The following is a 23,174-nucleotide window of genomic DNA, read 5'->3' on the forward strand; positions in this document are numbered from 1 at the left end:
AATTTAAAAACCGCCTCAAAGTATTTTTATGGTCATTTTTTGCTTTTTCCCCTTCTTTCATTGTCTACCTTCACTCTTTATGTTTCGTTGAGTCATCAAACCATTCTTTAGATTGCCGCTCGGTATCGATACGTAAAATAATTCAAACCTTCAATCAACAACATTGGAATTGTTCAATGTAAAAAAATTATAAAAGCTGATATTAAGACAGGTAAGAAGACTGGAGTGAATCAACAGCATCAAGTATATTTGTTATAATTGTTTCTTTTTCGTACTAACATTGTGTAAAATGTTTATTTTTAACAACAATAGAAGCCATGAACTAAAACCATCGCGCTACCTAATCGAATTGAACAGCCTGACTTTGCGTTCGCTGTGATTAATCACCATCACTAAGAATAGAAAGTCTAAATAGCAGCAAAAAATTGTCTGTAAGACAGCAGTCCTGAGGAATTGAATTGGTGAAAGTTTTTGAACCATCTCTGCTAACGAGATGGCTTACAGCTCGCACGTACTATCGGACCTGAGAAGCGTATCTAATTGTATTACTTCTATTCAATGCTTTATTTGAACACACTAGTACCCGCCTTGGTCTTTAATTTTGCCTCCAACCATAAACAAATTTGTACTTATCCCTGTAAAATGCCGGTAGTAGCCCGAACAAAAGCAGATCTTAACACACAGCTACTTCAGAACACGAATCATATCAAAATTGTAAGCCATGGCCGCAGATATTTTTCGCATTATTCGGTGATGTTCAATGAATTAGAATATTACCTGTCAAAATTAGCAAAGCTTGTTCTCTACGAAGAATCTGACCTGGATGGTTTACAGTTCTATTTCAACAATAGTTTGGTAAAGGTTGATTGCGGGACGGGTAATACCGAGATTGTAGAATATGAGCTAAACAAGGAACAATTCATCGAAACGGTCAAAGTTGTGTACATGGCAGCTGCTAATGGCAAAAAGATTGTTTTTATCAATGAGCTGAAGGATATCAACCCTTAGGGACGTTCTTTCACTGTTGTAACTTACCATCCCGTATTCATATGGATGGTGAGAATCGTATATTTTGCGAGCAATGAGCAAATTTACGTTTTTTTATAGCGCAGTTACTTAAGAAGAATGGCTGAGGAAGAAGTGATTATCATTAAAATTTATATGTGTTACTTAAAGAAGATGTTTTATTTTACAGTATTGGTATGAAGAAGTAGTAATTGGCACGTGTGTGCAGTCATTGCCAAGGCACGGTACACAGTTACAGGAGATGCTCATCTAATATGAGGCCTGAGAACATAAATTTTTAACATGGTAGGTTTGTGCCTATGATTCACCTTAGAAGTGTTCTTGTACATTCTCACACGCCAACGTGAAATATTTATTTTCATGAATGGTGTAAGGTGTAAATGGAGTAGCAGGTAAATTTGGTACTTTCCAAGTGGTGGAGAGGTGCTTTATTTGTTGTTGACATGAAGAAGCATTTTTTAGCGACTTAGCATTCATATTGCTGCTTTCACCGTGTCATTTCTACAAATATTTGCTGCTTTTGTTTCGCCCTTTGGTTTCCATGATGTCGATTAAAAACAAACTGAAATCAACCTGTGAACATTTTTTGGCGGACATACACTCATTTCGCATGCCCATAAAGAACGAAACAACGCTTACCAAAATACTCTTGGCCACGCATATCACCTTTACCAAGCTAATGAACCAAATTGACATTTACAACCGGCATATACACGTCAAGACCATCAAATTACAGAAAAAACAGGAAGATGAGCAGTTTGTATTGTATGAGTACAACAATCGCGATGTTACATTCACGGTTCTTGTGCACAATGAGCACGGAATCGTGCAGATTGAGACTGGACTGATTGAGCTGAATTATAAGGCCATGAACTACGTCAACAAACTAGAAATAAAGGATCAGCTGGAACAGATAGAACTTTTTCTGTCTTTGTACGCTGATTTTAAATGGCGCTGCTGTGATTTTTGTCTTGAATACACTATCTTTCCCGATTTCAGCTTTCCCATTGGTAGGGCGCTTGAGAAAGATTTTGTGGCTGCTTTCCATCTAGAATGCAATGAAAAGAATGATGAAAAACACAAAGTGATCTAATGACAGTGAAAATATCTTTCCGTGCTCGTTGGAACGGTTTGATCCTCAGCCAGGGATAAGTAGCCTGGGCGTATTGCCATGTGGCAAATAAAATACAATGAGGTAAAAATTGCGGTTTGTAAAATTAACAGTTGTTGCATTTTTTAACCAAATCGCACGCGGCTTCAAAAAAGTAATAGCGCACCGATCAGATGATCCTTCTAGCATTTTACGCTTTGGTACACGTTTACACAATCAATTATCAGAGAAACGAGCTTATTTATTAATCTTGTGCATATCATCTTACAACAGCCAGACACGTTCATTGGATCGGTCTTTCTCTCCACCATGCAGCGTTATTAAGAATTGTAGCAAATTTGTATCGCTTGTCCATCCAGTACCTGATACATATTCAATTTAATGTTGTCTCGCATTATAAAATTGTCTTTTTTCAACCCGATTTTGTGTTAATTCACGTTTATCATTTCTTCCAACCTCTTTTTTAGGTCCTTCACCGTTACCTCGTCATCGATTTTCACGAATACTGTTTTCCCTAGACCATCAGTACACTTCACCGAGATTATCATTGGGATTGAAAGGAAAACTTGAAAATAAAGGGTGTATAAACTTGTATAGGAGAATAATTCGGATATTGTTGAGATGAAGGGATTGTTTGTAACGAAACGAATATTCGAAACTTGGTTTCTTTGTTAAGCATACTTGTAGAGACATAATTTTACTAATACATTCATTCAGAATATCACGTTTAAATGCGCTTTTACAGACACAGATCAAATAGCGTGGCACACCAGTTAAATTTATACAATGCTTTATTCGACTGCCCTATCATAAAACGGGAAGCGTGTCTTTTTGGTTCGGCGTATATCCTAGACTTTAACGATTTTTCTACAAAATTACGTTTATTTCAACATCAGACACAGCATAGTTTGACTAACCACACATTTTGCATTCGATCACTCCACCGACATTTAATTCGTAAATTTGTCTGCGTTGATTATCCCAATGTGCCATAGCTGGTGCGAATACTTAGTGTTAATACGATTTGATCGTGGTAGAAAGACTAAAAATAACATATGAACTGTTTTAATAGCGAAATACAGCGTACTGAAACACGAGTGTCTTCTATAAACAATCACTGTTCTATTTCATCTCGTATGCCAGCCAGGCAAAGCCAGCATATACTGTACTCTCCTCCTTATATGTACTCCTGCAAATTTTGTGTTTCCTCTTTTGAAACACCTCTCCAATCTTCTCCCACCACAATTCCAAGTTTGGTTTCTTATCAAATTTGTGCAAAAAAACTAAAAACGGCAGCTGTTTTAGCTCCTCATCGCTCACCAGCTCATTCAGTATACCGATATTCTCATCTATCCTCCCGATATCTGCCGCATCAATAACGAATATAACACCGTTGCAACCTGTAAAATAACATTTCCAGTACTTTCTAATGTTGCTATTGCCAGACAGGTCCCACAAAGAGTATTTCCTGTTCTTAAATGTTGTTTTCTGCATGTTGAACCCGAGTGTGGGTGGCATGTACGGCTCACGCATCGTCTTTTTCTTGGGATATTTTAGGAGCTGGCTCAAAATCGTGCTTTTTCCTGAGTTGTCCAAACCTAGTATGATTACTTTCTTTTCGCGATAATAGTATAAACGAGAAAGAAGCGCGCCCATTTCGCTTTATTTGTGATTCTTTTTGTTTTGTGCGTACAATTGATTAGAAGCGTGTGATGAAACAATGTTTAAAACATGATTTGTTGAGTTGTAAACATGTTTAGGCGTGTAATACGTATGGACAGGCCAATCGATGGCAAAACAATCAAAAATGCATTTATTTACCGCTGTGGAACACCTCACATAGCTGCATCAACCAATTGATTCTCTGAACGAAGTTAAAGGTAAAAGGCACGAACATATGGTAGAAGGAAGAGATGAGAGCCAACCAGATGCACACGAAAAACTCTGAAGCGCTCACAAGATGATGGGCAATAAAACCTGGACGGATCGATGAAAGTTGTCCTATGCAAAAACATGTGCTAAAAGAGTTGATTTAGGTGTTTTAGTTATGAAAAGGTAGCTAAACAAATTTTCTAAGAAACATGAGTATGCAACATGCATCAACTACTTGGTTGAAATGCTGAACTGAACACAAAATACAATTTGCGTAATTAAAGACTATCTTTGTAGATTACACTAGAATTAACCTAAAAAATCAATTACTGCTAGAAAATGCGCTTCTTCATGCCAACACTAGGCTAAATATGCCTTCACTGATCGTTTCATTTTTAAAAGGATAAATTTGCGCAATTAAAATACGTTTTCATGTGTAATGGCGTAAAATTACGAAGAGTTCATCAAACTTATGCATTCATAGGATCAAGAATGGTAGCATTTCTGCAAGATCTAAGTAAAGTTACACCTCATGAACACATATATGGTCATAGAACAGAATTATCAGACCAAAATTTGCCTGTAAAATGATGCAAGGTCAGAAGAGGAGTAGGTGTATGTGTATGGCAATACATAAACACGTTTCTGTAAAAAACTAGTACAAAATATGACTGGAATAGTATGTAGATGTATGGATTAGTGTTACCAAACCGATCCTACAGTTTCAAAAGAATAAAGTGCTATCTTCGCGCTTGTGGTGTTATCACAGTGGTTGATGAATTTTAGTCCTTTTTACTTAAAAACCTAAACTACTTAAAAACTGATCGATTTACCTCGGTGATCATGTTCGGTACCACATAGACAACTTTTAACGTTTTATGATGGGATTGACCTGATTTATGGAAATTCTGTTGTAACGTGTATGCCTGATGGCAGGTTCAAATTCACAACCAAACGTGCTAAATTACTATTTCTCCTTGTCAACGCTGAAAAACATATCTTCCTCAGCAACAAAATACTAAGCCAAGCTGCAAAGAATAGTTTTGGATTAAGCGCTTTCACTCTTTAACTACTTTTCTATAGTTCCCTCCAAAACGCGATAGTATTCCTCGTTCAAATCGTAGACAATTTTATACTTACATCCGTGTTTACCTTCGATCTTGAACACATCCTCTTTCTTGTTTCTACGTTCATACACCATCGTGCTGTTCAATACTTCAATATCACTCGTTCTGCTATCGCTCTGTAAAAGAAATCGGTTCGGTTGCAGCTTTGTCAACCGTGCCTTGGCACTTACTTTCACAAATTTTAGTTTTTTTACCCTAACCATGTAAAACATGCCGTTCCTCTCCACGACAACACCGACCAACGTTCCATCCACATCTTTAATCTTTATCGTTCTGTCACAGTTTGCATCGCTACTGTTGATATTAACCGCTGTATTGTCAAATATAAGACATAACAACCTGCACTCGCTTTTCACCTTCAAAACGATGTGTGAAAGGAAATAATAAATTGGTTTTGATAAAAGTGCACTAGTGCTGAAAAACAGACCATTTGTCTTCTTGTGCACGCCTTCATCATTGATCACTTTTAAGTCGATGCATTTCGCTGGTAACAAATAACTCGGCTGCTTTCCTGAAAGGGCCATTATTATATTCAGAGCTTTGGTTATGTTGTCAGTATTTTCATGGTTGATCTTCATGCCCTTTATCATACCTGTGACCTTACTCAGACTTTCATCGTAATTTAGCCTTTTTGTACCTGAAGAATTGGTATCGCTGTGCTCTGACCGGTATAATTCGCCTGAACCGTGCCTCTGTTTTTCACTCGAACTATTTTGACCGGTTGATCTGCACACAATATTCATCACATGCCTCTTTTTACCTTCCTCTATTGAAAAGGCATCATCGGACGAATGCTTTTTTGTATCTTCTTGTGTGATCTTGTCATAAAAATGCTTTTCGTCATTGCCAGCACGATCAGCCATTTCAAAAATACCCAGCTGTTCATTATGCTCAGTCGCAAGCATTTCTCTAACTCTACCGATTATAACCACACACATGCCGAGCAGCCGTTTTAGATGCGTCCGATCGTTCAATATTTTGTTATCTATGAGCCTATTCGCCATTGATCTATCATTCACTTTCTGTCGAAGTGTTAAAACGTTAACTTTGACCGATAAGGCATTGGTAAGAATGTCTGATAATGTTTCATCATTTCCAGCAAGTGTCCGTACACGCTCGCTTATTTTATCACGGTTTTTACCGTTACCATCCAATCCTTGCTCCCGTGTGAAGAGTTGCTCACCACTTTCATTTGAATTCAGCGGTAATTCCAACTTATTGGGCATAGTTTTTATTTTCTTGTGGTGAATATTACCGTATAGCTTTCTATCTTCGCTTCTAATTTCTTCCATCACTGCCATATCGTTATAATTCTTGTGCTCGGCCTTCTTGTTGTCCTGGCCGTGATATCCATCACTAACTGCACCAAAAGCCTCTTCATCGATTTGCTTAGTATTTCCCTCCTTCTTATCAAAGTGGTGCTCATGTTCCTCTCTGTCCGTGTTTCGGTCAACATTTCTACCAGCACAGGCTCGAACAATCTCGTCACACAGCACCTCCCTGATCGCACATACATCGTAATCATTTCCAAAAATTGCAGTGCGCCATCTTCTCTCATCAACCATTTCATGGACATCCTCACATTGGGACAACACAAGAAATCTAACAGCCATTCGCTTTGCTCCCTTTCTCAGGCACAACATACCTGCCTTGTAGAACACTAGCCGTTGTTTTGCACAGTTCTTTATTTTCAAGGTGTTTACTACCTTGTTAATAACAGTCGGCTTTAAATCGTTGATGATCTCCACCACAAATTCTACAGCCCTATCCTCATCCATACTTTTTATGAGGCGTATCATTTTGCCTATCTTCATTTTTTTGGTGTCATTAACGTCTTTTGCTTCTACGTTATTCATCTTTTCTCCATAGCAGTTCATTCTCTTTACCAGGCACATGTAAAACACTTCCGAGTTTGTTTTCGCACTCTGGCACGCACGTTCAATCAAATTCAGCTTGTAAAAAAGTGCGGAGTATTGAACATGCCGGATCCTCCTTAGCTTTGTCATAGCATCAGCAATTGTATCGTTTATATACGATGAGATGCTTGCTAAGAGCGACCTGTAACTTATCATCTTCGCTTTAGGTAAGGCAGATTCACGATTGGTGTGAATATTTGCGCTGTTCCTATTTTCAACGGCATCACCGCTTATCTCACATATTTTTTCCGCTTTCTTCCTGCAATACAAAATCCCTCCCTCCACACAATAAACATACAAATCGATTCTCGTGAAATAACTTTCCTTTAGCATGCGCTCTTCGCAGTCGAATACCTCAACATTAAGTATGTCCATCTTGGTAGGGCCAAGAAGCCTGAGAGTTGCTGTTTTTAGACCAAGACTTCCGTAGGGTATGCGTATTAATTGGTAAGGATGAGCAAAATTGGTAAGTACTTTTAGAGAATTGCGTAGCATTGGTATTGCGCTGTCTGTTTATTTATCAAACGCAAGTTTTAACCTCGTAATGTTTCACATTAAGATAAACAAATACGATTGTCCATGAAAAAGTTGAGGTTTATATACGTGCTGATTGATGAGCAATATGGTGCAAAGTTCATTGCTCTATGACGAAGAGAAACACACGTAGCAAGGTTGAATACGTAATACTAAAAAATACGTACTAACATACCGAATCCATTAAAATACGTTTATTGATCACAACAACCCGCTAACAGCAGTATTTGCAACCAATTAAGAACATGATTGACTGCAAACACTATTAAATATTCGTTAAATCTTCATTCTCTTGGCTGTATCTTCCTCTTCGTCCTCTTCATCAATACTAAATACGGTAATTAAGGGCGGCTCTGACAGCTCAAAAACAATCCTCGCCTTGTCCAATATAAAGCCTTTGAGTTTTATCTGATTCTCTTCGGGGATGTCCTTCCCCCCTGTAAAGTCAGGATTCATAAGAAATATTGAAATATCCTCATCTTGGGCCAAATTCGGTTCGTCAGACTGAGAAGCACTTATCTCTTTAGCAGCCATGTTTTTATCATTTTTGCCCACATTCTCCTCTTCCTTTACATTTTCTGTAAGCGCTTTCACCTGCGGACATTCGTTTCGTTCTTCCAATCCATCTTTGCCGTCATTACCGAACTCGCCCACTTCCAATGTTTCCTTTATTTCCTGTTTTTGCCCTTTAATCGATTCATTGCCATTCTTTTTCTCTTCACCCTCCTCAAACTCACATATTGTCCCTTCATCTACTTGTTTACCACCATTATCCGTCACAAGAGCCTTCATACTTATTTCATCATGAGCTATCACCTTGCTCTCATTGCCATCAGCACCATCCTCCTCTCCGCTATCCTCTTCATCCACGGTCTCGATACCCTCATCATCCTCTATTTTCTCATCATCTTCAATGCCCTCGTCATCTTCCTCTATTTCCTCATCTTCCTCTATTTCCTCATCATCCTCAATGCCCTCATCATCCTCAATGCCCTCATCATCCTCAATGCCCTCATCATCCTCAATGCCCTCATCATCCTCAATGCCCTCATCATCCTCAATGCCCTCGTCAATACTTTCCATCTCACTGCTCTCGTACTTAATCTCATCACTATTAATTTCTCTATCTTCTTCATCCTCATATTTCCCAAATTGTTCATTATCTTCACAGGAGGAAACCAAACTTACATCAATATCATCCCTCACGTCCAAACACTCAAGTATTCTGTTTGGTAATCCCGGATAGCTCACATTGACGAAGAAGCCTGCTCTCACAAACTGTCTGCCCCTGAACTTCCCTATGATCACGATGCTTGTCACGCCAAACATCATTTCTACAGGCACTTTCATGATATCTACGGGTTCAGCACAGAGCGTAAAGCCAAAGCGCCCTTTAGAGAGCGGTCCGACAACGTCCTCGCTAAGCTTCTGGTCATGTGCATCCTTTTCCGGGTCACCGCAGTATATAATCGTAAACTCCACATCTTGGTTATCCAGATCAGTGTCTATGGTTATTTGGAACGGTATTTCATCTCTTATGGAGAACTGCTGTTTTAGTGGTTTGATGGATTTTATTGAGATCATTGCTTTGTAGAAGTTTGGCGTGGGATAAAAAATTTATTTTTGAGGAGGAAATTGTAGCGCAATTAAGGGCGTAGTGAATAAAAGTGCGATGGTGGACGGCTCTTCTGGTACAGAGTGTTTTATCGTAGATCGTAGTTTGATTATTTATGCAGGTAAATCACAGTTTAAACATCCTGTTACAGGAAAGCAGGTTCTTTCAAATGGTGTTTCTTTATCCGCTTCTGTTTACCTACTGCCTGCTACACTTCCTGCCAACTGATCGTTTGGTTTACGGTACGATTTCTTTTATCTTTTCCTACGTTCTGCTCACTCATTCACACATCATCGCTCCAAGCTGCTTTCAAGGTGTATCACAAGATTGAATGGTGCAAAAAATGCTTTCAAGTACACACCGTTGTACCGAAGGTTGTGGTGCTGAACTAAAGTTTACTTTGCGGTTGGTATGCAAGTAAAGGCGTCGCAAATATTCCAACTTGCTAATGCTTGCTTGTGAACGTGTCTCAGACACACCTTGATCATAACCTGCACACATCCGAGCTAGCAACGCATTATCTCCTGCTTGTTACAGCTCATAAGGTTCTCTATCCATTTGAATGCACCGATGAAACAGGTACAAACACGTTCTTAACGCCATTCTACTCCCCATATATGTTCCTATCTTAACTACGCACCTCTTAACCTCCTTTCCGTCCGTAACTACTCGAATGACTACGTCGTAGTCATTCACAAAAAAGAAGACGGCAACATCGGGAGCGAGCTTCAAGCTACGCAAGAACCTTATCATCTTGTTATAACCCACACTCACACTCTCCCCAACAAGAAGAGTGCCTATATTGCATATCCAGCACATTCCACGTTTGTCTAACACGTTCTTGGCATAACAAGCGTTGAAAGTGCAGCCATCAAGATCGACTGCTATCAGTATGTGTGTGCCGCTCACTATCTTGTCAACTATGTTCTCGTACATCTCGCCCTTTTCTGTGTAGTACACGTAGTGATCGCCTCTATTTGGACTCATAATGCACAGCACCTCCGAGCGCGCTACCGGATGTTTTTGAGAGAGTTCATTGTTGAATTTCAGCACTTTTCGACTGAGCGAATCGTTATGGCATGTGTAGATGAAGTATGATACAGAAAATATGAATATAAGAAAAAATACAAGGAAGAGGCAGAGAAGCTTAAGCCAACTCGTGGTCTTCATGAGATATCGATAAAGTTGTCGGTTTTAAGTATTCGAATTCCGCCCAAAAGGTACAAATTAATCGCACTTATAGTCATATTTCAGAAAGATATCGAACAGGAATTATTGGAAGACACATATTCATTTAATTCAGTGGTAGAATGTGATTTGGTGTTTAGATAGGATTACCACATCACGTTGAGCACGTAGTACCCTCCAAAACCATTATATTGTTTATCTCTGTATTCAGCTTTGGGATGCATTACCGCTCTGCTGCTCAGTATTGCACAAATTAAACAGCTCAGGAACACGCCATCGGCATTTTACGCGCGTGATGCTGTGTTATAGTTCATTCGTGGTTTTTGAGAGTGGAGCAGAATCAAACTCATATATTACACCGATTGCTCTTCATATCACTACATCGCACCATTTGTGAGTAAACTTTTGCGAGATATCACCAACTCAAGCCTGTCCGCCGTTGATCCATAAAGAAGCGCCTGACACACCGCATGTTGATGCAGGCGAGTTACAACATTGCCGAATTCAAAGACCCGCAAACCATTGGTACGTTTAAGTGCGTAAGTCAAAGCAAACACACGTAACAAATCTGCTTATTTATGGATCGCTCCTATGATATAGGAAAATACATACAGCTAGCATTGTTGTACCTGGTCTCTCACGAATGAGCAACACTTCGTAGCAGGCTATTGCTGTTCAGACAGTTTTACCTACAAAAAACTTTGACAGCGTCGCAATTTCTTCTACAGAAGAACTCTTGCCATCATAAAGATAGGCCACAGGACCAGTACGTCTCGTTGTATCTTTAGCAAGATTATGGTACTCAACAGAACCGCCAGTAAAACATTCAAGACAAGAATTCTTGAAAAGAATAAATGCAATTTACTAAACCGTGATCTACATTGAAGTAAAGCATACGATCATATCACGAACAGCTCGCTTAAAATATTACCTGGGAAATATTTTACATAGAAATATTCTAATGCTCAAATCGGTGCCGAGACACGTTACAGCAGCACTTAAGCTCAGAAATACTCGTCCACACTCACAAATAGGAAATCAACCAGATATACGTAGAACTCAAAACAGATCTCTCTGGCACCAGCATCCTCAACATCGAGCAACAGTACCTCATGCATGTATGCTAGGAGGCGCAACAAATGATACGCATTACACTGCTTCTCCAGATCAAATTTGCCGTATCTCTTCTTTTCCTCGGCTGTAAACAGCGTGTAGTAGCAAAGTATCTTAAAACAGAGCATAACATGTTTGATAAACTCCTCCAACTCTTCGGAGTATATTGTCGGTTTATTTACCATCATAAATGATCGGAACTCTTCAAGTATCTCAGTTATGTTGCTGTTGATAGATTTGTTTGGCTTGGTGTACGAATATATACTCGTATTTTCATTTCTGTTGCCAACAATCACTTCATCTGCTACCAATGCATTCATTTCGGTATCGTTCTGTATGTTTTTCTTGTCCACCTCGTTTTCTAGGCCCTGGATGTCGCTTCGTGCATTTTCGTCGTCTTTCATACCATCCGTACCATTTTTCAGACTTTGTCCTTTTTCTAGCCTGTCATCATTTCTGCCACTTTCTCCTTCTTCTATCCAGTCACCATCTCTCCCACCCGTTTGTTTCTCGCCAATCAGCAAGTCCACCTCGTCCTCATCGACATTCTCCTCCACAGCCAGGCCTCTACCTCCCCTATTTCCAATCATCGCACGCTCGTAATCCTCAACCATTTTAGCCTTCAGAACGGTCGGCATGTACAAAAAGCCGTTGTTATATCTCACCATGCTGATCTTAAACTTCCTTATAGTCTCTATCGTGGATGGAAATATTTGTGTGTCATCTGCAGGCACGTTCAAATTAGAAAGCGTTTTTAGAACGTACAAACCATACAGGTCATTCTGTACGCTTGTTACACGGCATTCCAACCACTCCTCGTTTATTTTTTTGTACACGTAGTTGTTTACGTTGAACTGGTCTGACATGGAATGGGCTGACATTTTGCAATAAATTAATTCTGCGGTACAGAAGCTCGTGTTGCAATATCTCAGCTATGGATGTGTTATACAGTTTCGTTAGAGAGTGCTTAGCCCAAAATGAGTGTACTGTCAGCGGGTGCTAGTGAAGCTGTTGTAAATTATACCGTGCCATACGTATGTCACCGATCTGCCTGGTTGCGTAAGTAAAACTGCCAGCGACATGCTCAGCCTTTTCATCACAAAATGTGTGTAAACCACGTGTTATGCATCATAAATTGAATACCGGACCGAGCAGAACCACCGCATCATATCATCATGCACCTATGGCAAGATCCATCTTACATACGTGATATAACGACATCCACCCTTACCACATAAAATAACCGTATAAGCTCTTAAGATCAAGTAAACGTGCTACATTGCAATGGATTGTAGACCGTAGGTTCTGCTGGTGTATGTGGCCGTTCCCTATTTAGTGTTCGCATGGTGCCACTTTGATTGGTACACGGTTCTACTACGGTTACGGTGATATTCGCTATGATGCAGGCATAGTATTTGTGCATCGTTTCGTTGTTCAGCTATTTTAAGAGTGACCGTGCTCAATTCGTAACCGGTATTATTACCAACATTCCATTTTTAGTACGGTTCTCCATCCCTGTTTTTGATTTTGCAGCTGGATGGTAAAACATTTCAACGCGTCCAACACTACAGCGGATTATCTACCGATAATGCTTCAAGCAATAAACGTAGTTAAATGCAAAATACGACCATGGTATTGATTACGTACGCATTGGTGGCCCACGCGGGTGTAACACCGAGTGTATGTCCCGGACAGCTTCTTATATTAAGTGACATAAATGACCGGTACTAGGCAAGCACCCTGCTGTTATGATTCGGTTACCGCATCGGTGCATTCATTAAAGAAGGCCTGTCTAACCCGGAGTCATCCGTGATGAGCGTTCTGAAATGCGTAAAATTTTTATAAAAATTATTTCCTATTTTAAACGATCATAATTGCTAATTTTGTTTGCTATACCCGTAATTAAAGCGATCTGTGTGCAACCACCCAAACCATGGAAATGTTATTTGAATTGATTAAAATTCAATTTACACTCATTTTCAGACATTTTTGACATAAAATGGTCGAAACGAACTGCGTTCACAAACATGCCCTGGCGTGATACGGTATTAAATGCCGGTTGATTAGATAAACCGCTTTGCACCCATTCTGTGTACGCCATCGGTGCCTATATGCAACATCATCGGTCCGTAATGTCCAAAATAGGCATGGCGGACTGTTTGATTGTCCATCACGAGCCGCACAGATTTTCAGCATCGGTTATGTTTGTGCCGGATCATCGCTGGTTTTCGCACTCATATCAAAATACTTCGGTTGCCATGCGGATATGAGGGCGATAATCAAAGCTGGTGATGAACTAGACGTAGAAAACTTGCACTACGAAGTACTACACTATCGATCGGTGTTATTACCATCTAAAGTACGGTTTTTAGTGCATCGGTGTAAATCACAAAGAAAGACCGTCTTTAATTACCACCCTTATAGCAATGCTGTTTACCTGCAAATTCTGCATCAGGAGCAATCTGTCAGCATACAACGATCTTCTCTACTGTCCAAAATGCAAAATTTATCTAAAAGAAAAGGACGGCCGCCTTTTTTACCACTACGTGCCATCGAAGATAGATGGCACCTTCCGCTCGCTGAGCGATCTTTTGTGTGCGAAATGCAGGACGATGAACACCACGATAACATGCACAAATTTTGATGATTTTTATAAAAAGGTACAATATTGCGATATGTGCAAGGTTAGGGGGTATATGGTGCTGCGCAACAATTTCTATAAAAACTTGCCATTGTGCCACATGGTAAGACGGAAGTACAAGCTGCTGTCATACGTAATTATAACACTTTTGATGTTGATAATGTATCAGTATGCGCTGTCCAGGAACTTAATTGTGTTCGTTGATGAAGTATACACGCATAGGTTCAGTTTTCTGAAACTCGGGACAAAACTTGCGGTTTACTGGGCCCTGCGCGATCACAGCAACATAAGATTGTTCGTTCTTATGGGCTGGGCATGGTGTAGCATGTTCTGTAAATATGAAAGCGTGTTTGTTGTGCGAATATCGAGCGGTCTGATAGATGATGGTTTTATTGATAGATTTCACCGTTTACAAATAGGTTATTGATGAAATAAACATAGATGTGATATTTTGTATAGCTTAAATTGTTTGAACACTGCTCATACAGTGCTTCTGCGGGCAGCATCTGTTCGTTTGGTAGATGCAAAAGACCGTGTAATAACAGGTTTTTGTACTGCTGTATGACATCGAAGAAATGTGGTTAACAAACTGGTATTTGGTGTTTGTGTAGGATATGTGTGCTAGCACGGAATATTCACAACATGAATGAACAGCCATAATTCAGATTTTGGCATACAGAGCTCAGCAGCACTGTCAGAATGTAGAAATAGCTAGTGTTCTTAGTTTTTTACTAAAAGCATGTTTTTTAACGCCTAGGCTTTTTAATCAATTCAAATTCATTGGAGAGAGACGTACCGAATGGGAGAACAAATACCAGGGTAAATGAAAATTGCACTGTGAATGTAAGACACTAGGTTGTATGCTAACGCAGATTGCTTGTGTTTTTGAATGAATGTTAAAGATAATTTAGCCATTATGCTCTTGATTGAACTCTTTTTAGATCCACAGCTATTCATATCACAAGTATGTTTCTTGCGTGCCGGTATATCCTGTGGAAAGCTTTGGTATTCGTATTTTAGTTGGGCGAGCGTGCACCATAGAGAATAAAAGATTTTGGCAATGTTTGTAGTGCGCAAAAAATTAAAAACGTTGAGGCCCATAAAATGACGAAGGAGAAAAAAGAGCTGCTCCTCGAAATATCGAACAAGTTGGACATCACGTTCAGTGAACAAATGATTGACATTGCACTGGACATGCTGGAGGGTGGTATGAGTGTAGAGAACATGATAGTGATTTTAGAAGAGATGAGAGTTGATGTGGATGGATGATTGGTACTGTGCTATCATAGGTAAAGTTCATTTGTACATAATAGAACAGTGATCCAGGCCTTATTGGTGCTGGTATGGTGAGTTTATTGCTGAAAGGTATATTCTAGCCAAAAATACCTGAAAGACAAGTATGTGAGATAAATAATATCTGTGCCATGTCTTGGCGGTGTATTATCTTTAATTATTTTTGAGATTGTAACAGAACGGGCTGCAATTGATACATAGAATTGTAAACGTAGGGTGATCAAGCAGAATATGCTGACATATTCTGGGCCAGGGTTTACGTTTTGCCAGAAAGGACAAAAAACATTTGCCTCGTACCGCTGTCTTCGCTTCGGATGCTGCGCTGTAGCAACTGGTTGTGGTATTATGAACTCAGCAAAAAACATGCGATTAAAGGCCAATGTGTTGATTAAAAGTCTTTTGGCGCGCTCGTTCCTGTCTGTGCGTCATAAATGTAAATGAGGTTTATTGGTAAAAGTTAAATGATCGTACGGCACCTCAGCGTTAGTATGGTGTGATAAGATTAATTTCGTGCTGAGAACAAATCAAACTGAGGAATGGTAACGGTTATTTGGAAGTTTCTAAGCCTCAAATTCAACTAGGGCTAAGTCTGAGAGGGATCATGGTCAAGGCAGCTGTTGATGGATACGCTACGTAAGCCTGTGTTTGTTTTTTTTCTCCGATAGATCACAATAATTGTGCCAAAGGAATCAGCTCGTTGATGAGTTGCTCGTGTAGGTTTTTAATCCTGCAGCTATTCTGAAACATTTAAGCTGTGATAAACGCTTTGTAGGTAGAGGTGATCTGTACATAAGCAAGAATTGCACCAAACTGTGTTCGTGTAATATTAGTTCAGATTTTCGCCAAGGGTAAACGCATACCAACAAACAACTGTTAAACAATTAATTGGTGGTAAAAAAGAAAGAAACATGTGAATGGCCATAGCAACGTGGATATGAGGTGAGAGTGCGTACACGAATGGCAGCTCGAAATAGTAAAATGAGTAGAATATGAAAATTAATGAGAAGAAAAGTTAGTAGAACAATTAGTAATCTATCCCGGGATATAAAAGTTATTAAGTTCATTTAATTAATTAAAAATAATCTTTTGTACAATCTTTATACTCTTTACTGTAATAAGTAAATTTATTGATCATCAAATATTTTAATGCGCGCCCAAAACTAAAATTACTTCCAAAACGTTTAATTCGCACTGATAAGTTAAACTTAGTCCGTACGGATTGGCCATTTTTACATCAAATAATTAGTCGTTCATCACAAGCACGAACTAAAATTTAGGCTGAACTGTCAGCACACACGCTTACCAACCTGAAAGGAGTTGCGAAAGACGGTATCTTCATTGTGTTGGATGTTGCTGTATAAAAACGTAATTAAGCATGTTTTCAACGAGAAAGGGTACTACCGCCATGCTACTAGAAGAACATTTCAGCTCATTGTTGCTGTTTGTTGAGTTTCATTTAACAAACATGTTTTTGAAAATAATGGGATTTAAACGTGAAACGATGAATACACCAGTGAGTGTACAGTGTTGCTAACAATCAGCTATAAACAATCACTCCGCGATCATTTTTGCACTAAATAATATTCATTCAACCATTTATGGTAGTACCAAAATAGTGCCGGTGTTGATCTGAAGTAACAACATCGTATCATTTTGGAATGATCACATGGAATAGCCAACAACATACAAATTTATTTTATGAGGTAATCATGGAAAAACGCGTGCATGTTCGATTAACGGGCACCAAAAAATTGTATCTTGCTGCAACCATTCGGCCAACACTGCCTGTTAAGGCAAATTACAAACTCATTTTACCATCGTTTTCTTCGATGCCTCGTCTACCACAGTGAATTTGTATATAAATCCCCAGAAAATTATCATGACCACGAATAGCACCGTTACAAACATAAGCCTTTCTTTGAATCTTAGATGAAAAACAAGAAATTCTACCATGGGTTGTAATTGATCTTTCGTTAAATAAATACGTAGAAAGAGTTCGCAGCACTTTATTGCATGTGATACAACCATGTTAGCGTATCACACCGATCGTATGATGAGCTGTACGCGGTCAGGTAAGTGTCGTGGTTTGTTAGCCCTATGCTTGCTCGATATATGAGTTGTATTTATGAGTTGATTGAGTGGTGGAAGAAGCAATGAAGTGTAGTAAATTTATCGTAATTTAATAATTTGGTCTGCTATTTTACGTAGTAATTAACAAACAAAATAATACAAAATCTTTAGAATGGTAATACAAGCTCATATTATCGACTATACATCCCACTTCAACTTGAACATTGGTGTAACGCCGTCCGTAATATGCTCTTCACGGAAATGACCGCTATCAACAGTAAAGGCGCATATTATGTGCCTAAAATTGAGCTTCTACATACATCACAGTTCTTGAGAATAGTTCTACAGCGAACTATCCAGGGATTTAACATTAGGTAGAACATTCGGAATCGTGCTTCTGAGTTGATTTGCAATGCACTTGAACACAATGAGTTACATCTACTTAACAATTACTCGTAATCTTAATTGCCGGTCATAGACATTTATGTGCGCATATAGTACATTAATCGTTGTAATTTATCGCACTGCGTACAGAGAACATCATTTGTTCACAATTTGTGCATATTGTGATGAAAAACAGGTAACATGAATATTTTGATCAATAAAATGATGTTATACATCGTTTCGTTATCCAAAACCTAAAATATAGGCAACAAAAACAATAGTTTTGATCCATTTCTTTGAAGATGTCAATAAAATATCACAAATTACTATTTATTGGTCTTTCTGTCCGGAATTTGATTCATAAATTGTGAAAATATGAATTCTTAGTCGTAACATACATTTAATAGATTTACTTGCATGTGGTTTTTGCTGTTGTTCACAAGCGGAATGTTAAGGAAAAATTAACAATCACTTACAGCAGCCACTATCCACCACAACCATATTTTAATTTCGCATTTTTAGTGCACAACAATGAGTGTAGTAATTGCTTGTTGCGGTTTCCTTTAAAAATGTCGTTGTTGAGAATTATTGAATTGTTTTCAGATGCAATCTGGAATCATCGTCATCAGAGAAGCGGTGAGCACAGAATAAATTGTTGACATTGAACTACAAATTGGTAGTCATTTTTGGTTCCAGCGTGAAAGAAAAGTGTGTACGTGTGCGAATAAACATGATTTCAGTAGAGAAAGCAACGACTAATACATAATTGATACAGAAGATGTATTCGTACCCATAATGTGGCTTTAATTGCAAGATAGAACTCGTTAGCTTTTATTGAAATATACAAAACAGATCTTTTCGTAGTCTCTAACTTTAAAACAGAGGAATATGCATAATCCCGTTTATTAGGCTGTATCATAGCCAAACAACGGTAGTATCTGACTTTTATTGATCTCAGACAAAACAAATACGTTTAAATTTTCAAACTTTGCGGCGTACTCATGTCAAATTCACAAGTTGTGGCATGTCATGTGATCAATTATTACAAAAATAGAAATTTTTGTTAATTATGGATTAAAATTTACATTACGCGTTAAGACAGCGTAAATGATGAAAATCGAACATATTCTCCCCTAACATGCGCTTAAATAAATAAAACATGGTTCTTTGTGCTGTTCATTTAGTGGTTTAATCAAAACCTGCAAATATTGATTGAACTATATCATGCTTTGCTAATATCATTGCAGAATGCAGGATTAAAGTGATTTCGCACTGTTAAGTATATTTTTCATTTTCGTAGTAGATAGGACAGAAATCGGGCCTTTTCTGCTGAAGGTAAATTTAGTGATTTACACAGCAAAAATACCTAAACAACACGCTTTTTTGGTTCGCAGGACCGACAACGACAACTAATCTTCGATTCATGACAAATATCAGTGCACCGACCCACACTGCAATTTAGCGTACATCCGAGCACAATATAAAGGTGTTCAGCAACTGCAGAAGTGTCCTTAACACACAAGCTGTGACTTATGCGACACATCTCGTCTGGGATTACGCTGGTGAATTCTTAGCCTCGGAGGTTTTCAAATGGACATAATTTACGGCAATTTAACATTTAGCAAAGGAAGCATGTTCAGAATTCGCACATCTTCAGCACTTCCAGACGAAATGTCATGCGCTTTGCCACCTATATTTTCCACAAAATGGACATTTTTTCTGTATATTGAGGTGACTACGCCATACCCAACCAAGCGGTAGGCATGCATTAATGTGTCACCCTACCCGAGCTTTGTCAAACAAAACAATTTAGCTTTGCAAAAATACCGAAAATAAAGGCCTGTTTACCACTCTTACAGGGTTGCATACGATATTTGCTTAGACGGAAAAAATAATTTCTAATAACCAAGAAAGCATTAACAATGATGTAAGGAGAGTATTGATTATCAGATAAGCATATTTTGTATGAAATGGAGTACTTACTAATATTTAAACATCTTTCTTGGTGTGGTGTGTATTATTTATTTACTAAAACAGTATTTTTCGTGGATGTATTCGTATGAAAGAAATTGTTGAATTATATCATGAGAAGTTTACTATAACGGTACAAATAACAGTGCAGAGGACATCGTACTGCACACAAACAATGCGAGCATACCATTGTGAAATACTGCTATATGTTGTACTAGTGCCATTAAAGACAAATTACGCACACATACACCATTTTTTGGCTTAACAGGACTCAAAAAATTGGAAAGATTGTGAGGCGATTCCACACTGCAAAGAAGACAATACCGGATCAAAAAATGACAATTTGGTACCGTAATCAAGCACTTTATAGGTACATCCGATACAAAACATTAAGCGCTGATTCGTAACATGCTAAGAAAGAACTTTAATGACTTAACTTCCAGAGCCGCTGTTATTCGCACCTAACACCTCTTTTAAAAGGAAGTGGAGAACTGCTTGAGTGGGCACCTTACCCTTGTGCTCCACAAACTTATGCGTCTTATGTTCTGCCTTCTTGTTATCCTTGAACTTGCCCTTAGTGCTATCCTCAACAAAATATAAGGAACTTTCAACCGACTTGGTATCGATCGATAGCATTGCGACTGGGCAATTCTTATCGTCAACTTTCTTAATCTTAGCCTTAAGATCCTTTACCAATTTTTCGTATTTGTATGCGTTGAGTGTTGTGAACATGCTACCAACACCGGCCATAAATGGCGCATCCTTCGACTTATCGGGTACTTTGTCGACATCAAATGCTAGACCAATATCTTTATTGTCCACGTTGAGCTCGTTTTCAGCATTCTTAACACTGTCCAGGAATTCGCTAGGTTTTTTCATATCTGAATCCTTCAAGTTCTTGAACGCATCAGTTTCTTCAACACCCTTTACAGTCATGTGGCCGCCGTTCGCATCGTCTTTGTAGAACATCAATATCTTTACCTTGTTCATCAGCTCTTTCTTGGCATCATCACCCTGTATGGCTTGGTAGTTTTTATCCACCTCCTCCATAAATTTCTTTTCATATTTTTTGGCCTGGAAATATCCGAACACAAAGATAGAGATCACGACGACTGCTACCACGCCAACGATCAAGAGAATTAAGTAGAGTAGGTTTTTCATTTTCCACAGGGTTAAATTTTTCAATTTATTAAATATTTTTAAAAAAAATCGTATGAGCAGTTTACCGTGGTAAACACACAAATTTAATAATATGTGGTGAGATAGGACCTTTACCGACAAAATAGATCACTATTGAAAGCGAACACAATTGCTTTGTTTCTTTTGGTGCGTACCAAAATAGTAAATATTGTTTTTATGGATAATTGATGGAAACACATTCTTGCTCGACGAGGGAACTTGCAGGAGCGACTGCGCTGAGAAAAAATTGTGCACTTTTTTTCCCTCCTTTTATGTTCGATTAAGCTGATATTAATTTAATTTAGTGATATATTGCGGAATATACCGTAGCAACTCAGTGAGTTGATGTTTGGACCTGTTTGGTTTTCATTAGGTCAAAAAATTTTAAGTGTGCTGGCCAAGACGAGCAGGAAAATATTGAATTTGCAATTTAACAAGAATTGCATGGTACTTAGCTATATACAAGGTGTCATAGCATCTGATAAAAGCTTTACATAGAATAGGAGGACACAATTTGCATTTTTTATCGCGTTACCATTATGGTTAGTATTTTTGATTGGTTCCCTCTCTTTAGATAAAAGTGTCATTCTTATCCATATCTGTAGTGTGAATGGCACGAAGAACCACCTGAATAAAAACCACATTGAACCACAATGTAAGGAATAAAACACTGAATTACACGACAGATGAACAAATTTGAAAAAAATATTAAATCATAAACAAGTGTCAAACTCTTTAATTTCTTTTTTACACTTTCTAATTCTCTATATACATTGCCAGGTTTATTGATTCGATATTCAATTTACCTGCCATCCTATAATTAACTGATTGCATCGTAATAATTTATCGAATTAATTAATTAATTATACAGGGAAAATTTAATTGGCAAGTGATGTGATTGCTGTTGTAGTAGAGAAGTACGCTGTTTACATAACATTTGAGTCTACACATACACAATTCAAAGGCATTGACCAGCTGCAATGATCGTCTACAGAGCAAACACCGTTGAACCTTTCAATATTTGTGTGCAAAGATCTGAACACACCAATTTTATTCGCAAAATCAACTCCTTTCTACTGTTTTTATCATTAAAGAACACATTCGATCACTATTTTTCAATTTTCTGTTCTTTGATATCTTCCTTTTTGAGAAAGATTTTTTAAACATTACTGCCCGTGGTACTCCGTAAATGCCTACGTGTTCAAATTGTTGATTACTATTTAGTCGTAATATTCTATCAGGTTGTGCGATCAAGATGATAAAATAGCTGTGATATGATTAAAAATATAATATCAGCAAGGATACACCATTTCTCCATGTGGATGTTTGTATTTTAAATAAAATTACAATGTTAGATTTATTTGATATATGTTGTGTATTGCCTGAGGGCATTGCATCGGATAGTTCATCTCGGTGGTTTCAAATCATTTGAATGAGGACGTTTTGGATTTGTTGTTATTAAACGTGTTAAGTGGATTAATAATTTGAGATGCATCTTCTCCTAAGTTAGAATAAAAATTTCATGATTTGGTCGAACAATTGGCAGAAAAAAAATTTTCCATTTGAAATGGTATTTCCAAAACGGAAAATTCAATATAAATAAAACAACATTTGAAGGCTGATTGGTTTATTCAGTAACAAATTAGTTAACTCTTCGTTTAGTAATAATTTTGTTTCGCATTTTGACGTAAACTAAAAAAATAAATCATTTTGTTAAACTTATTTTTCAAGACATGCCTAACTCTTCCCATAAACACAGTGCTAAAATACACAATTTGCCAACTAAAATCAATTTTTATTCTTACTAAATACTTCACTACCGGTCAAGTAGCTGTGTGCGTGGTACAGTGATAATTCGAGGGAAACATAAAATGTGTTGAATATAAAACCAAGTTTTTGTTTTAGAAACGGCAATATAGACAGTATTATGTTGGTCGAGATTTACTGACAAAAATTTTTTCGTGGAATTGATCTACTATAGCCAAAAATCTATTTTTCGATAAAATATCAGTAAACAATATTAACAAGTTATAAACAGATTTTAGTGCGTTAAAATACCTTAAGAAGAAGGATAGTGCCATAATTTACTGATAAATGCTGTATTGATCGCTGCTATGACTCAGAAACGGTACCT

General features: G+C 38.0%; 10 protein-coding genes across 10 annotated transcripts; 3 read left to right on the top strand and 7 right to left on the bottom strand.

Annotated features, from left to right (window-relative positions):
- Positions 1-642: 642 nt before the first annotated feature.
- On the top strand, positions 643-1,008 carry VCUG_02230 (uncharacterized protein; the record flags this gene model as incomplete). The annotated part of the gene is made up of 1 exon (XM_008077049.1): positions 643-1,008. One exon carries the CDS (start codon positions 643-645, stop codon positions 1,006-1,008), a length of 366 nt encoding a protein of 121 aa, XP_008075240.1.
- A 559-nt stretch (positions 1,009-1,567) lies between these two features.
- Positions 1,568-2,665, top strand: VCUG_02231 (uncharacterized protein; the record flags this gene model as incomplete). The annotated part of the gene is made up of 1 exon (XM_008077050.1): positions 1,568-2,665. The coding sequence occupies one exon, from the start codon at positions 1,568-1,570 to the stop codon at positions 2,117-2,119; it is 552 nt and encodes a 183-aa protein (XP_008075241.1). The 3' UTR covers positions 2,120-2,665.
- Positions 2,666-3,208: 543 nt separating this feature from the next.
- Positions 3,209-3,804, bottom strand: VCUG_02232 (small GTP-binding protein domain). The gene has a single exon (XM_008077051.1). It carries the CDS (start codon positions 3,791-3,793, stop codon positions 3,260-3,262), a length of 534 nt encoding a protein of 177 aa, XP_008075242.1. The 5' UTR covers positions 3,794-3,804; the 3' UTR covers positions 3,209-3,259.
- Positions 3,805-5,078: 1,274 nt separating this feature from the next.
- On the bottom strand, positions 5,079-7,547 carry VCUG_02233 (uncharacterized protein; the record flags this gene model as incomplete). Its single annotated transcript, XM_008077052.1, has 1 exon — positions 5,079-7,547. The coding sequence occupies one exon, from the start codon at positions 7,545-7,547 to the stop codon at positions 5,079-5,081; it is 2,469 nt and encodes an 822-aa protein (XP_008075243.1).
- A 218-nt stretch (positions 7,548-7,765) lies between these two features.
- VCUG_02234 (uncharacterized protein) lies at positions 7,766-9,170 on the bottom strand (the record flags this gene model as incomplete). Its single annotated transcript, XM_008077053.1, has 1 exon — positions 7,766-9,170. One exon carries the CDS (start codon positions 9,168-9,170, stop codon positions 7,863-7,865), a length of 1,308 nt encoding a protein of 435 aa, XP_008075244.1. The 3' UTR covers positions 7,766-7,862.
- Positions 9,171-9,732: 562 nt separating this feature from the next.
- VCUG_02235 (uncharacterized protein) lies at positions 9,733-10,371 on the bottom strand (the record flags this gene model as incomplete). The annotated part of the gene is made up of 1 exon (XM_008077054.1): positions 9,733-10,371. The coding sequence occupies one exon, from the start codon at positions 10,369-10,371 to the stop codon at positions 9,733-9,735; it is 639 nt and encodes a 212-aa protein (XP_008075245.1).
- An 887-nt stretch (positions 10,372-11,258) lies between these two features.
- Positions 11,259-12,420, bottom strand: VCUG_02236 (uncharacterized protein). Its single transcript, XM_008077055.1, has one exon. It carries the CDS (start codon positions 12,381-12,383, stop codon positions 11,394-11,396), a length of 990 nt encoding a protein of 329 aa, XP_008075246.1. The 5' UTR covers positions 12,384-12,420; the 3' UTR covers positions 11,259-11,393.
- Positions 12,421-13,928: 1,508 nt separating this feature from the next.
- On the top strand, positions 13,929-14,570 carry VCUG_02237 (uncharacterized protein; the record flags this gene model as incomplete). Its single annotated transcript, XM_008077056.1, has 1 exon — positions 13,929-14,570. One exon carries the CDS (start codon positions 13,929-13,931, stop codon positions 14,568-14,570), a length of 642 nt encoding a protein of 213 aa, XP_008075247.1.
- A 925-nt stretch (positions 14,571-15,495) lies between these two features.
- VCUG_02238 (uncharacterized protein) lies at positions 15,496-15,801 on the bottom strand (the record flags this gene model as incomplete). The annotated part of the gene is made up of 1 exon (XM_008077057.1): positions 15,496-15,801. One exon carries the CDS (start codon positions 15,799-15,801, stop codon positions 15,496-15,498), a length of 306 nt encoding a protein of 101 aa, XP_008075248.1.
- Positions 15,802-20,270: 4,469 nt separating this feature from the next.
- On the bottom strand, positions 20,271-21,031 carry VCUG_02239 (uncharacterized protein). The gene has a single exon (XM_008077058.1). The coding sequence runs from the start codon at positions 21,020-21,022 to the stop codon at positions 20,294-20,296; it is 729 nt and encodes a 242-aa protein (XP_008075249.1). The 5' UTR covers positions 21,023-21,031; the 3' UTR covers positions 20,271-20,293.
- Between the last annotated feature and the right edge of the window lie 2,143 nt (positions 21,032-23,174).

The sequence above is a fragment of the Vavraia culicis genome (assembly GCF_000192795.1).
Source record: "Vavraia culicis subsp. floridensis unplaced genomic scaffold supercont1.50, whole genome shotgun sequence".
In the NCBI taxonomy this organism is placed as follows: Eukaryota; Fungi; Microsporidia; family Pleistophoridae; genus Vavraia; species Vavraia culicis.